General features: G+C 45.4%; 1 protein-coding gene across 1 annotated transcript in view; it reads left to right on the top strand.

Moving 5' to 3' along the window:
- The window catches only part of Tbc1d1 (TBC1 domain family member 1), a 192,832-nt gene that overhangs the window by 3,737 nt on the left and 172,797 nt on the right, over positions 1-16,298 (top strand). The window contains 1 exon segment of the mRNA XM_038344424.2: positions 9,349-9,855. Coding sequence (XP_038200352.1) covers positions 9,439-9,855 — 417 coding nt within the window. The 5' untranslated portion in view covers positions 9,349-9,438.

The raw sequence follows: 16,298 nt of genomic DNA, 5'->3' as shown, positions 1-16,298 counted from the left end.
GATTATTTACACACACACACACACACACACACACACACACACACACACACACACACACAGGCTTGAATTAGCTCGGACTTCTATAAGAAGCCATTCCAAAATGTCGTCATTTGACATGTCAAATTAGAGATGCACACCCCAGCACTGAGCAACCAAGAGGATGAGAAAGTGAGACCACCGGCTTCCAGAATTCCATATCTATAACTGCAAAGGATCGCCCTTACCTGACCACTGCCCTCGCTGGAGTAGAAAGAAGTGACAGGCCGTGTTTTTAAGCAGTTGTTGTACATGATACAACATGGTGGATAGCATCACCAGGCAGGTGTGTATGAGAATCAGAGGTCATAGATAACGAGGGGAAGAAGGAAGGGACTGGCTCCTTTGCAATAACACCCTTTTGTGAGAACTAATATATTCTTGCAGAAAGAGCTCACCGTACCTTCTCTTTATGAAGGTGGCCATGATTCAATCACCTGCTACTTGGCCCTACCTCTTAAAGTCCACCACCTTTTAATACAGTCACATTGTGTGCCAGGTTTCCAGGACACAACCCTAGGGCACCCACTAAAACCATATGGAGCCCTAGTGCCCTTCTGATCAGGTGAGAGTTGAAACTGCCTAGGCTAGCTATTGGAAAATTGTATTCCACCCTCTGTGTCCTGGGATGGGGTGATACGGAACTAGGAAGGGAGAGAGTTCCCCCTACATAGCTTGTGAACTCTACCCTGGCTTCTCCTATGCTTAGACTCATAGACTCTTTCCCCCACCCCCCACCCAATTTTGTTCTTAAAGACGGAAGCAGCTTTGTATCGTCACACAATGTGGGGGACATTTGGTATTCTGCATTATGGAAATTGCATTCACCAGATTTCAGAAACAGAAGAACCTCGGAGAGGGTTTTATTTTATTCTCCTATAAGAATAAACTTCAGATTTGGAGAAGTTAAGTCACTTGCTTTTTCAATTTCACACTTGAAAGTGTTCTTACGGGGAAATTGAGGTTCTTTCCAGCTTGGGGATGGGAGTCAGGGACTTGGACTGTCCCAAATCTGTCACTAAATTTAGACAAGCCACTTCTTCAGAACCCAGTCGCTTCATTTCATATATGAGGGAAATTTGTAAATGGCTTGAAAGGACCTGGCTCCTTTAAAGTTTCATGATCCTAAGCTCATGCTTCTAGGGTTAGCAGGTTTTATTAACAAGATTACTGAAAGGGTTCTAGGAAAAGGGCGCTCTTGTGTTTGGTTGGGTAGCTGCTATGTTTAAAGGCCATTCTAAAGGGTCAGGCTTGTATGTGTGTGTTGGGAGCAGTGAGAACCCAAATCCTGAATTTCTTGTAATCCCCTGATCTGAGTGCCTACAGCTGCTCTGAGCACAAGCCCTTCAGGAGTTCCTGATGGCAGGAGAGTGGTTTCTGGTGGGTTTGGCTGGGGCGTGGTTATCTCTATATAATCTGCCCCTAAACACAATAAAGGGGGCATTCTTGGGGAATTCAAAGATGACCCGTGTCGCTGTCTCTCTGTCTGTGTGTGTCTGTGTATTTTAACCTCCAGCCCCTTGCCCGAAGCTTGGTAACTGGGTAAAAGCGCATCCAATGCAGACACGGGGGCGCGGTGTGCGGCATGTGTGATTTTACTAAGAAGAACCTAAGCAGAACCCCACTGGAATAGCAGGGCATGATTTTCACTGCTTGGGTACAAGACAGAAGGGACCTCCTTGGTGTTTAAAATGCAGAAGGTTCTCCACTGAAGATGATGTGATTTTGGGATAGCTCTGAAACAATGTGGTGGTTTGCTTACATTATGGAATAGTTTGTTTATTTCATGATACCTTTGATCAAAAAATGATATGATTATTTACCTAGTCCAAGTTATCTTGAATCTCATTGCGTTAGTTACTTTCTTGTTGCTTTGATAAAATACCGAGCAGAAAGAACCAAAGGGGAAAGAGTTCATTCTGGATTGTGGTTTCCAGAAATTCCAGAGTGGACCAGCCTGTGCTGCTGGGATTGAGGGAAGGAGAGGGGCCAGCCTGTGCTGCTGAGATTAAGGGGAGGAGATGGGCTAGCCTGTGCTACTGGGATTGAGGGTAGGAGAAGGGGCCAGCCTGTGCTGCTGGGATTGAGGGTCGACGAGGGACAAGCCTATGCTGATGGGATTGAGGGGAGGAGAGGGGCCAGCCTGAGGGAAGGAGATGGGGCAGCCTGTGCTGCTGGGATTGAGGGGAGGAGATGGGGCAGCCTGTGCTACTGGGATTGAGGGGAGGAGATGAGCCAGCCTGTGCTACTGGGATTGAGGAGAGGAGATGGGCCAGCCTGTGCTGCTGGGATTGACGGGAGGAGAGGGGCCAGCCTGTGCTGTTGGACATGTGGTGAGGCTGCTAGCCTCTTGGCAGATTCGGAAGCAGAGGGTATGGGTTGAAACCAGAGGTGGACCCAGCCTTAGTGTCCTGTCCACAGCAGCCAGCCCACTTCTGCTAGTTAGGCCACACATCCCAAAGGTCACACAGCCTCTGAAAACAGGCCCCAGTCACTGCGGAGCACATGCTCAGAACAGGAGACGGGGGCTAGTTCATATCTAAACAATAATAGTCATTTAGAATAATCTGAATTACTCAGAAATAATTATATCTAATATTGAGAGTCAGTTTGCTTCTTTTTCTAAGTATTATAAGGACTAACTTCCTCTACAGATACACTTGAATGTCCCACAGCTGCTTGAAAAGCAAAGCCCTTGAAGCATTCTAATACTTTTGCCAATAAAACAACTGAACTAATTCAATGACTAACTGTTTACCAAATGATTGAAATGACAAGAAAGCAGAGACCTTTTGTCACGCTTGTTGCCACATGATTTATAAGTGCGCTACCTAAAATAATTGATAGACCTCAGGTCTGTCCTTTGTGCTCATTCTAGAGTTTCGTTAAACATGTCTTGGGATTAGCAGCTGTCAACGGCTACAACTTAAAGCAGGCTCAGTTACAGGACTGGATGTCAAGCCCGGCTTTTAATGCCACTTTCACCTCTAAAGGGGGAGGGAATATTATTTATTGGATTATATGAACTTTAAGGCTTTTGGTTACCATGAGTGCCTGTATACTAGGGGTCGTGGCTGTACACTAGAGGAAGAAGGAGACCCCCACTTTCATAAAATTTATTCAGGAACAAAGTGATGTATTGCTTGGGAGGCTGGAGAAATGGCTCAGAGATTAAGAGCAGTGACTGCTCTTCCAAAGGTCCTGAGTTCAATTCCCAGTAACCACATGGTGACTCACCACCATCTATAATGAGATCTGGTGCCTTCTTCTGTCATGCAGGCACACATGCAGGTAGAACACTGTATACATAATAAATAAGTAAATCTTAAAAAACAATACTGTGTTGCTTTATTGTTGGTAGGTTTCAATATTTAAAATGAAAAGAAAGGCCAGGCATGGTGATATATGGCAGAGGTAAGTGGATCTCTGTGAGTTCAAGGCCAGCGTGATCTACAAAGTGAGTAACAGGAGATCCAGGGCAGCACAGAGAAACCCTGTCTCCAAAAACCAATAAAAGCAATAGTGGATAGATAGCCGAATTGGCCATCTCTTGTACTCAGATTGTAACTACCCCAGGTGTCATTAGAGAGGCTTCTAAGTCATGGAAACAGGAACAGAGACCCATAGCCAAGCACTGAGCTGAGCCTGGGGGACCTTGTTGAAGAGAGGGAGGGAAGATTATACGAACCAGGGGGTCAAGGTCATTGCAAGGGAACCCACAGAAACAACTAGCCTGGGCTCATAGGAGCTCACAGACTCTGAGCCAACAGCTAGGGACTCTACATGGGACCCACCTAGGCCCTCTCTGTGTGACAGCTGTGTAGCTTGATCTGCTTGTGGGACTCCTAGGTAGGGACTGTCCCTAATGCTTCTGCTGGCTTCCAGGAACCTATTCCTCAGAAGGGCTTACCTTGCCCCGCCTTAATACAAGAGAAGGAGCTCCGTCCTACCTCAGCTTGATATGCCATGCTTTGTGTTGACACCCATGGGAGCCTGCCCTTTTCTGAACAGAAACAGAGGAGGAGTGGATTGGGGGAAGGGAATGGTAAGAGAGGAGGGAGGAGTGACTGGTCGGGATGTAAAATAAATGAATTTAATTAATTAAAAAACTAATAAACCAACAGGTAGATAAAGGAAAAAGAAAAAAATTCAACACAAAACCATAGCATTGGGGCTTGAGAGGTACCTCAGTTAAGAGGGCATTTTTCTCTTTAAGGAGACTAGAGTTCAGTTCTCAGCATCCATATGGAGTGGCTCACAACTGCCTATGACTCCACCTCTAGAGAGATCCCGTGTCTCTGGCCTCCTAGGGCCCTTGCATTCATGTGCACATACCCCCCCCCACACACACATAGTTAAAAATAATAAAAGTAAATCTTAAAATAGCTGTAAACTATGTTCACATTATAAAATTTTACTTTTAGAACACACACACACATAAAATTGGAAAACAGAATAAAGAACAGACTTCATTTTTGTCTTAGAAAAGGTTTAAAATTCAAATACTGATTTTTCTACCCCAAACCTGACTGGTGTATGAAGCTCGCAGTCTGTTAAAGGATGTCTGTTCAGACTCTTAAATACATGCAACAATGAGGCCCGAATACACGGAGAGGGCATGCTGCCGGTGGCGTCTGACCTCCCTAGGAATAAGAGGCCCTGGTTGCTCCAGTAGTGATGTAGCTGGACTCGAGGGCTGAACGTGGGGCTGCCTGAGAGATGGTTCTTCTCCGTGGGCCTCCAGTGAGTCTACACATCTCATGAGCAGGTTCACCAGATGACCTTTATTCTGAACTACACTTCCCATCATGCCTCTGCTGTAAACATCTATGGTAGCTAGAAGTAGTGACCCTCCTCTGGTGCCAGGTGGATATATTCTTCATGAGAATCCAGGCAGGTTGCCTAAACCTGGTTTCTTCTACTGTGATGTGCTATGACAGGTGTCATCCTTCCTTCTACTGTGATGTGCTGTGACAGGTGTCATCCTGCCTGTGGATGATGGGAAACTGGCATCACCGCTGATTCTGGTTATTGCTGTTGGTCTTTCGTTTCTACTCTCAGCAGTTTAACCGTGAAGACCAACTTGTCCGCTTCAAGTGAGGAAATCTCTCTGGCCCCTTACAGTCAGTGACTAGTCTCGTGTTCAAAAGAGGGGAATGGGATAGTGTGTGCCGTGGCACCAGGCCACGAAAACCCACATCTTATATGGTGATTGTGACTGCTTCTCTATCTTAAAAACCAAAAAGTGTTGTAGAAGAGGACATTAGGGGGAATATAGGGCTGAGGGTCCCGAGAGATTGATTGTGTGTGGAGCTCATGACACGTGATGGCTGATAGATAGCAGAAGGGTTCTCTAGGGGCTGGAAAGGTCAGATATATTTATATGGTAGAGTCAGGACTGATGGGATGACGGAGGAATCCCGGTGACTTGGCCAGTGTTGTCATGTGCACTCAGGATGCTGCCAGGTCCACGTGGTAAAAGCATGGTCTTCAGGAAGCCGCTACTGGGAGAGAATGGAACCTTTAAGAAGTAGGCCTTGTGGGAAGTCTCCAAGTTAAGACTGTGCCCTAGAAGGAGATGGTGGGACCCCGGGCCCTTCCTTATCCTCTCTTTTGTTCTGGGAATTAAGTGGTGTTTCTCTGCTGCACCTTCCTGCCACAGTGTCCTTTCTTTCTCTCCTGAAAGCAGCAATACAACCCATCGGAGTCTGAGGGACTGCAGTCGTGAGCTAAAGCGCACTGTTTCTCTTTCTAAGCTGACTGTCTCCGGGGTTTGCTATGGGAGCAGGAAGCAGCCATCAGCATAAAGTGGACAGTGATGCTGCTCGCCGGGATGCAGGAGGAGAAGTTCTGGTCAAGAGGGAGCTGAGACTGGGTTCGTTGTAAGACAGCTGAGCTCAGGCTGAGGAGCCGATCAGCTGAGACCATACAGAAATATGAATGACTCATCTGGAACTCAGAAAGCAGATTGTCTGGGAGAAAAAAAAAACTTGGGAGTTATTAGGGTGTATGTGATCAGCTCATTTGGGGGGGAAGGGTACTATTTAAGAATATGGGCTTCAGGGCCAGGTGCAAACTCTACTATGTCACTTTGTGACAAGCTAGTCAAGGACTTTGGTCTCCTGGTTCACAGGAGTCACCTCTAGCTAACATATGTAGAATGTGTCATGTACACGGTAATATGAGCATTTGACTGTTTGTTGGCACCAAAAGGTAATACTGTCACAAGAAAAAGCATGTGGAATAAGGGGAGGGAATGGGGCCAAACAGAAATTGGGGAGCTTCTAATAATCTGAAAACAAGTACCTGGCAGATAAGACAGGAGCCAGAAGAGTCTCAAGAAGGGATCCAGGGACATAGGACAGCAAGCCATGAGAGTGTGGGGACCAGAGTTATGGTCACCAGAGCCCTCAGACATGCTGGCTGGGCATGGTAGCCTGCCTGTAATTACAGCCTGGGAAGGCAGCTACAGGGCATCCTCAGAGCAAGCCGGCTATGGAAACTACACCAGGAAGCGCTGGGCTTGATTGAGAGACCTTGCCTAAATGAGCAAGCTGGAGCAGCGCAGGGGGATGACTCCCAGCCTCAACCTCTGTCCTCCTTGTACACTGCCACCCACCTGTGTCCACTGACACACATGCCAACACGTGTGCTAATGCGAAAAGGAAAGGAAGAAGGGGGTGTGGCTTGGCTGAAAAATCCATCAAGAGGGAGAGAGGCAGCCGTAGGGCCACTTTGCTGTCTTTGGATTTCACAACCCAGAAGACCCAGGTGGCTTTAATGCAAGTGGTCTCAGTGGCTCTGCAGTGTAGCGGAGGACTCCTAAGCGGAAATGGATGAGCAACAGGGAGAGAGGACGTCAAGAGGAAGATACACGGAAGAAATTTGTGCCAGAAGAATGGGAAGGAAGACTTGAGGGCTAGGGAGTTTCAAAGGTAGCCTTTCTTCTCTTCCTTCTTTGTCATCAGCCTCCTCCTTAGGCTAGGAGATGATTCTCTCATTCTTTAAATACCTTGAGGCCCTACTCTGTGTCAGACCCAGTGTCAGAACAAAAAAGACAGGTACAGTCCCGTCCTTCATGGGGTTTCTCTTGGTGTCAGTACTCTAGAGGGAGGCATGAGGACTGAAGGCTGGACGGGGCTAGGGGGAGTGGGGATGGTGTGAGCAGGGCTGAACGGGGCTGGGGTGAACAGGGATGGGTGGGGCTGGGGTGAACAGGGATGGGTGGGGCTGCGGTGAGTGGGGTCGAATGGGGCTGGGGTGAGCAGGGATAGATGGGCATGCGTGAGGCACTATTGGCAACTGAGCTTTGCACAACAGCGTTTTGCCATCTTCTGGGCTGAGCCTCAAGATACATCACAGGAGTCAGGTGATGGTGGCACACACCATTTAATACCAGCACTTGGGAGTCAGAGGCTTGGAGATCTATCTCTGAGTTCAAGGCCAGCCTGGTCACAAAGTGAGTTCTGGGATACAGGGAAGGCTACACAGAGAAACTCTATGTAAAAAAAATTAATCAATCAATCAATTAATAAAAATAATCAAAGGCAGTTGCTGATGATAAAGAATTTAGTCAAGAGAATTTGGGTTCGGAAAAGATGACTGGCGTCTATTGATGAATGGCACAAGATTGAGGTGAGGATTTACAGTGAATGAATCAAACTAATCTTTACCATATGCTTTGACCATGATAAGGCCAAGTGTGTTAAAAGAGTATGAATTTGTGAGTCTGACCTCTGGACAGGCTCAGGGAGGGCCCTTTGAATTTTGAGTAGGGGACACTGCTTTGCAGAGCCTATGTCTATATCCTCAGGAATGTCCTGATTTTTTTCCCCATCTCCTTTCATTCTCCCAATGCTAGAGCTTAAATTTATATGAAAATATCTTAACGAACTCCATCTCTTGGGGCTGGAGAGATGGCTCAGCGGTTAATAGCACTGACTGTCTTACAGAGGACCTGGGCTGGTTCCATGCACCCATATAGATAGAGGCTTACCACCATCTGAAACTCCAGTTTCAGGGGATCCAGTGCCCTCTTCTGGCCCCTTAGGCACCAGACATTCAACATGATGTACACACATACATGCAGGCAAAACATCCGTACCCAAAACAAGCAAACAAACACAAAACAAAAACCTCTAGCTGTTTTTCAAAAAAATAAAATAAAGTAAGATTTAACTATGACCTGGGGCTATAGCTTAGTGGTAGAACAGTAGCCTAGAATGAGTGAGCTCCTGGGTTTTTGTTTAAAAAGTAGATTTGGTGGTCAGATGTTTAAAATGGGTCTAGTTCAGTAAACTATGAAAAGGAATGGGCTGATTTTTTTTCTCACAATATTTCTCTTTTGGAGGTGGGGGATGACCACTATGTATTGTATTATATTATTATCTGTAGTGTGAAGCGGTGGGGCTGTGTCCCGCCACCCGGCCGCCGGCTAGCTTTACACCTGAAATAATTACACGGAAACTGTATTTTTTTAAAACACTGTCTGGCCCATAGTTTTAGCCTCTTATTGGTTAATTTTTACATCTTTTTTTAACCCATATTTAGTAATCTGGGAAGCACCACGAGGTGTGCCTTACCAGGAGAGATCTTAACCTGTGTCCATCTTGGAGAGGAGCAGCATGGAGACTCACCACGCGACTCCCTGAAGCGTCTCCCCAACTCTACTTTCTTGTTCCCACAATTTTGTTCTGTCTACTCCACCTACCTAATTTTCTGTTCTTAAAGGGCCAAGACAGTTTTCTTTATTAATTAACCAATAAAAAAAACATAGACAGATAACTCTCCTCCATCAATTATATACTTGATTAGATTAGATTTATTCATTTTATTTTATGTGTGAGTATTTTGCTTGCATATATGTCTGTGCACCATGTGTGAGCTTAGTGCCCACAAAGCTCATAAAAAGTATCAGATCCCCTGGAACTGGAGTCACAGATGGTTGTGAATCACCGTGTGGATGCTGGGAACTGAGCCCAAGTCCTCTGCAAGAGCAACACGTCCTCTTAACCTCTGAGCCATCTCTCTAACCCTCCCTCCCCCACCCTGCTTTTCTTTCTGACACTGTAAGGCTCATATTCTCCACAAATTCCCAATAGGGTCCTTGTGTCCCACAACAAATGTGACAGTTACACCATTTCTAGGTTTTATGTGTAAAACAATTTCAGGGAATCTCATTCTAGGTAGAGTTTATTTGAACAAATATTCATTTCTTCTTACATTTAAGTATCAGACTGTTTAAATTCTGGGATAATAACTCTGCAAGCAGCTGTTGATATGACTTGATTAAATTTTGTTTTTCTCCCCCAGGAATCTGCCTTCAGAAGCATGTGAAATAGATTACTCCATTTAACTAGGAAAACAGTGCACAAGTTCCTGGCTCTTGAGCCCTTTCCCAGGATGGACGCCATCACGTTCACAGCGAGGAAGCATCCGTTCCCTAACGAGATCTCGGTGGACTTCGGCTTGCAGCTGGTGGGCGCCGTACCTGTGCACTCACTCACCACTATGCCCATGCTGCCATGGGTGGTGGCCGAGGTACGACGACTCTGTGGCCAGGGCTCCAAGAAGGAGCCTGGAGTCAAGCAAGTCCGGCTGTGGGTTTCGCCCTCTGGACTGAGATGTGAACCTGATCTGAGGAAAAGTCAACAATGGGACCCGCTGATCTGTTCCAGCATTTTTGAGTGCAAGCCTCAGCATGTTCACAAACTGATTCACAACAGTCACGACCCGAGTTACTTTGCTTGTCTCATTAAGGAGGATGCTGCCAACAGTCAGAGCCTCTGCTATGTGTTTAAAGCAGACGATCAAACTAAAGTAAGTGGAGGTGGGATCAAAAGATAGGGCACGGGTGGCAGCGGGGTTTGTATGGTGCCAGGGTCGGGATGCTTATTTTGAGTATACGGGAGTAATGAGAAAAACGCAGCTGTTCTACATAGTTTAACAGAATTTGGGATTTATGGGGAGCTTATAGTGTTTGTTGAAGGATGTTTGTAATATATATCTAAAATGATCAGCTTCAGGATTTAACAATTCAACAGAAAAGCCTGCCTAGAATTATAAACAAGAGCTGAATTGTCAGGGCCCGTGTTGTTTATGGCATTGTTTTTAAAGCTCCGGCGCCTCTCGTGTTTCAGTGTGCACATGAGCCTTGGGGTAATGGCTTAAAGTAGAAATCATGGCTCAGGGCTTGGTGGTCCCCAAGACTGTGTGTCCCATAAGTGACCAGTGAAGGCCAGGCTAGCCCAATGCAAACTGCATTTTGAGTAGCAAAGTTCTTTAATCCCATTAAGAAAAATATAGTTATTTATCAACCATATGAAATACTTTTAGCCAGTTTCCCAAGGCAGATATAACATTTTTTCATATAAAGGTTGTTTATAAGAACAGGAGCTACAAGTCTAAGTTTTGATACTATCGGTGTTCTTTTGTGTTTTTCCTCTTGCCAGCGTCTAGTCAGATCTGATCACGCTGGTATTATGATGTGTCCGAGAGGAATGTATGAGGTGCGGCCAAAACTCTGCTATTTCCCTGCCTATTTCTGCCTGATTGCTGCCAGCGTTCTTTGTAGTCCTTCATGAGGCTTACTTCAAGTCGCTTGCCCATCTCATGAACATCAGTGACTTAAAACGAAAATATAATCCATATATCCACTTTCTCAGTTGGCCCCACGGTGGAAATGTAGCTTTGTACAGTATACAAGAAGCAGTCATGGGCCCTGCAGCTAACCCCACCTGAGGGTCTGCAGTCTCGGGTGCTAGGCGTGAGCATCCCCTGTGCCCGGAGCTGTAGGCTGACTGGGTGAGGCTGCCAGAGTTCCCAGGGAAATGACAGTGAGGCTCTCATATCTCATACTTTCCTTTCCCTCCTTTCTTTTCTGGTCTGTTTCAAGATGGAGTTTGTCTGTAGAGTCCTGGGTGTCCTGGAACTCATTCCACAGACCAGACTGACCTTGAACTCAGAGATCTGCCTACCTCTGCCTCCAGAGTGCTGGGATTAAAGGCGTGCACCACCACTGCCCGGCTCCTTTTCTTTTTCTAACGGCAAATGTTGATCTTGAACTGCTAATCTTCCTGCTTCCTCCTTCCATGAGCTGAGGTTGCGGGAGTGCTCCCCCACAACCAGCTATGCGTTCATAATTTCAAGTTTAAAATGTGAATAGAAATGCCAGCATTTTCCATTGCTCCCTACTAGGTTCTTTTGCATAATCCCCAGGGTGTAAGAATATCATTTGGAAATTAATGTTTTTGTTGCCAAGTATAACCTGGCCCTCCATAGCCGCAGCTTTCATACCAGTAGATTCAGCTAACAGCAGATAGAAAAATGCTTGCCAATCCCCACCCCCCTCTAACTCATGCTGAACATGTACAAACACAATTTCTCTTGTCCTTATTCCCTGAACAATAGAGTATAACAATTCACAGAGCACCGACATCATGTCAGGCATTGTGGGCAATCTAGAGGTTGTTTGAAGGATACAGGAGGTGGTGAGGAGGCTATTTGCCAACTCTGACATCTTGTACAGGAGACTAGAACATCTGCGGGCTCTGGGGTCCGTGGGATTCTGGGAAAACTCTCCCAAAGACACCAAGGGACAGCAGTGGATTTGTAGACACCCATTTTTGTTTGCTCCTTTAACTCACTGACTCAGTGATTGCCACTCTGGCCAGTGTCTCATGGGTCATTAGCAGAAGTAGAGAGGAAGGTAGATATGTCAGGAGGGATCGGGTTCAGTGGCGCATGTCAAGAGCATGACAGAAAGGCAGAAAGAAGTCTAACACAAGTCACACATCCTGTGTAGGGAAGAGGGCCTTTTTTTTTTTTTTTTAAGTAAAGCTGATGTGTAGCACGAAAAGCCGCCATCCTACTCAAGTGCCTCAGAGCTAGGAATCATGTTAGTGTTAACCACGCCTGTGTCTCAGGTATATGCTCCACAGATTCACACTTGAAAGCCCATTGATAGTAACATCTGGATTCAAATCCTGTCTCTGTGACGTAACTAGTGACCTCAGGCAACTGAGTGTGCTTGCTCATCTTTCAAACGGGAATGGCTATGGTAATTATTTTGTGCAGTGGCTGGGAGGTTTAAGCGAGATAGAATTGGACCCCAAACTGAGTATGCTGGTTTGAGGTTATAAGCAGATGCCTTGCAGGCACAAATCCCTGACTTCCATCTCTAGCACTGCCAAGGAAAGAAGGAAAACACCCATAGCAATAAGCATTTATGGCCATGGGAAGTATTCAAGAGAGCTTTCAAAGTGTATGTTATTTATTTGTTTTGTGTGCATTTGATGGGGGAACTGTCCACGCTGTGGGGTGTGTGTGGAGGTCAGTGGAAGATTTTGAGTTGTCGACTCTCTTTTTACCTTGTGGTCCTGGGGATTATATTGGTGTGGGTAGCAGGCACCCAGCAGGCAGTTCAGAACCCATTGGCCTTTGTACTCCAGAAGGGTTTATGGAAGCAGATTAAGTGGTAACATCGTCCCAAGCAAGGGTGTGGTGTAAAGAGAGTAGGTGTGTGGAGGGGCACATCCTCAGTTCTTGGATGATGCTCTTGTCATCCTTGAGCAACATTAACTCAACTCCTGCAGAACCCATGAATAAACCTAAGGATTCCTGTTATTTAGGAAGATCCCAGAGAGGGTTAAACAGCTGTCTTTTGTGATGGGTTTTGCCCAGAACGTTGTCCAGCGCCTCAGTTTTGACTCTTCCCCCAAGGTCTTCCTTAGCCATCCGTGTGCAAGCTCTCGCCAGTCATTTGACATCTGACAGAAGCGAGATTTACAGTGAAATTCTGTATCCAAGGCTTTCAGGCTTGCTCCAAGTAGAGAATTAGTCTGACTATATTTTTATATTTTTGGTTGTGAGCCTAGCCTTTAACGGCTGAGCCATCCCTCCAGGCCACTCTAAAGTCTAAAAAAGCCATCTTTGAAATATAAATTAGTACTTAAGATCTTTTTGGCTTGTGCACAGTTTTTTATCAACATGACTTGTCATCAGAGTCCAAATTGCTGCCATTCTGCTCATTTCAGTTGAGAGGGTTGTTGGCAACATAGCTACTTAAGTCAGGCATTTTGTTCTTGTCAGAAATAGAATAGGAAACGACAGTGGCCCTGATTTTAACTGACATATCTATTATGCTCTCGCGACACCTTGGCAAGATGTCTCCTAACAGGATTATCTGCTGTAGGAGTATGCAAACCTGCACCGGCATTTCTCTCTCAACTGGTCTGTAACGTTTACTCAGTGAAAGAATTCCCAAGATTAAGGCTTCTTCTGAGCAGCTGAGGTCAGCCCTGCTGGTGCTTGCCCAAGCAAACATGCCGTCGCTGCCATGGGCATAGGCACAGGGCTGCTGCTTGGGAGGGAGTCCTTTGCTCAGTTAATATGCTGCAGAATGTCTGAGGAGACTAGGCAGGTAGAGGGGTCGTTTCACAGGTACACTGGGACATGGCCCTTCCCTTGGGTGCTCCATACAACATTCTGGAGTCACTTCACAGAGAAAAATTTCCATGACCAAATGCATTAGGATGGCATCTGAAATGCTTTTGCCTGAGGGCCAGTGTTCTTTTTTAAAAAGTTGTCAAACTTGTCAGGTATGGTGGCACACTCCTTTAATCCAGCACTTCCAAGGCAGAGGCAGGTGGATCTCTGTGAGTCTGAGGCCAGCCTGGTCTACAGAGTGAGCTCTTGGCCAGCCAGGGATAACTAGGGAGATCCTATCTCAACAAAACAAAATGGAAGTTATCAAGTATCCTAAAGAATATTAGTTTATATGGTTCGTGTCTCTCAACACTCACTCTATTAGGAATTAAAACGGACATATTGTAAAGATACTGATTATTAAATTTATTTAAATATAAAAGCAGGGGCTGGAGAGATGGCTCAGTGGTTAAGAGCACTGCCTGCTCTTCTAAAGGTCCTGAGTTCAATTCCCAGCAACCACATGGTGGCTCACAACCATATGTAATGAGATCTGGTGCCCCCTTCTGGCGTGCAGGTGTACATTCAGACAGAATATTTATTATGAATACATAATAAATACATAAATCTTTAAAAAATATAAAAGCAATGAACTCCTTACACATCAATATATGGGACGTTCTCATGGACTGTAACTATAAAAAAAGTGTTTAGTGGGAATAGCTGCCTGGTTTTATTTTTTCATATCTCTGTCGTGTCTGGCTTAGTAGGAAGAGGTAGGTCCCTCATAGCTGCCTCTCCGTTCATTTTTCTGTGGTGTGTCATTTTCCTTGAGCATCTGAAGAAAGCCTAGCTTCAGACAGATAGGCAATAAAAAACAGACACGCTGTGGTGACTTTTCTTTCATGTTTCTACAACTCAGCAAATGCTGCCCTCTTAAGGTTTAGCTGCCGTGAGAAATCTGAGTCTACGCAAGGCACTCTGCACACATTTTTGTATGAAACCAAGTTCATTTTATCCTGTGCTTTAGTAAGTATTTTAAGCTTGATTCTGCACCGTCATGCACTGACTGTCTCTATTGTCTCTGAGTACCAAAGTGTATACAAGTATGTCTGCATGGGAATCTGTGCGTATGCGTGCAGGTGTCCGTGGAAGGCAGAAGAAGGTGCTGGATCTTCTGGAGCTGGAGTGACAGACAGGTGTGAGCCACCTGATGATGTGGGTGTTGGAAACCAAATTCTGGAAGAGCAGCAAGTGGTCCTTCACCTCTGAGCATCCCTGCAGCCTCTAGATACATTTATCTCTCTTCATAAGTATCTGTGTGTCTATATGAGTGAACGCCACAGGTATGCTGATGCCCCCGGAGCCAGAGAGGGCGCCGGATCCCTCCGCTGCAGCTATAGGTGGTTGTGAAGCACCTCTCCTGGGAGAACTGAGCTTCCTCAGGAAGGGCAGCGAGTGCTCTTCACCATTGAGTGGTCTCTCCAGCACCACAATGGGAGTAGTTTTTTTTCTAAGTGCCAGATGTTTTTAACTTGTTCTTTACCGCATTGGAACACAGTTTTTCAAATATCTCACCCTCTTTCTGGTCTTCTGGTTTTTTTTTTTTTTTTCGTCCAGTCTGTGCACAGCATGGGTGTTTAATAACTGCGATGAGCCAGGTGTCACTGCTGTGGGGGTTGTTCCTAGGCTGGCCCGTCCCGTCCTTGCCAAGAAACTCTTGCCATTGCAGCCTCATGCCTCTTCTTAAAGAGAATGTCTTCTGTTGCTCAAAGAGATGCTGAATTTGGGAGGCTGATGTGGGAAAAGGAGAGCAAGGGTTGGGGTGGGGAGGGGGCCAATAGAGTGATGCTGGAGTAACTGTGGGGGAGATGCATGTCCAGAAGTGTGCCTGGAGAAGATAACTGGATTAAATGGTGCTGGAGAAGATGTGTTTGTGTACTTATAGCCTGTGAGGGGAAAAAAAAAGGTTTTTTATTTCAGTTATTTTTAAAATTTCTTACTATTTTCTGCAATTGTAATTACTGTAAATGTATTACTTTCTGTGTACATGATACAGTGTGTGCAGACATGTGTAGGGCAACCTTATGGGGTTGGTTCTCTCCACCTTTATGTGAGTTCTAGGGGTTGAATTCAAGTTTCCAGGCTTATTTTGCCAGCATTTTTACCCACTGAACTGTCTTGCTGGCCATAAACTGATATAGATATGAATTTGCATTGGTATAGATTTTGAGGTCAATTTTGTTATATGTATATGTATTTCTGATCTTGATTAAGCTATTGTGATTGTAGTTCATTTTAAAAACTGTAATGTATAATTAGGAAATATAGGTTGTTAATGGATAATCATTGATAATAGTTAAGCTTGTAGTCATGTTATTAGATTTTCTAGATATGTAGATATATTTCAGTTAGATAGACATTCTTCTTATCTTTCAAAGACAATAGAATATGGCATTTAAAATGTTTTAATAACTTAGGGCTTTTCATGACAATGAGACACATCTGCTCCTGGCAGCACCAATCTACTTCAAGAGGAAGATGGGCATCGAAGAGGCTACTTATGGAATTTGATAGCCATTTGGGCAAGAAATTGCTCTTGCCTGGACTATTGCATAAACTGGACACAGAGAACCCTCAGAGAGAGGATTGCTGAACTTGCCTAAAGGTGAGATGGTCTTTTGGGGTTCCTGATTCATTAAAGAGTCTGCGAGACGTTCTGCAGGACACAGCAGAAAGTGACTGAACTGTCTTTGGAATTTCCTGCTTCATGAAAAAGTCTGCTGGACACTATGGGCCTGAAGGCTGAAGATGGATGCCCCAATGGTACAGAGGAA

This window comes from Arvicola amphibius, chromosome 1 (assembly GCF_903992535.2).
Source record: "Arvicola amphibius chromosome 1, mArvAmp1.2, whole genome shotgun sequence".
In the NCBI taxonomy this organism is placed as follows: domain Eukaryota; kingdom Metazoa; phylum Chordata; class Mammalia; order Rodentia; family Cricetidae; genus Arvicola; species Arvicola amphibius.
Note: the sequence above shows the minus strand (reverse complement) of the source record. Positions and strands in the feature narration are given on the sequence as shown.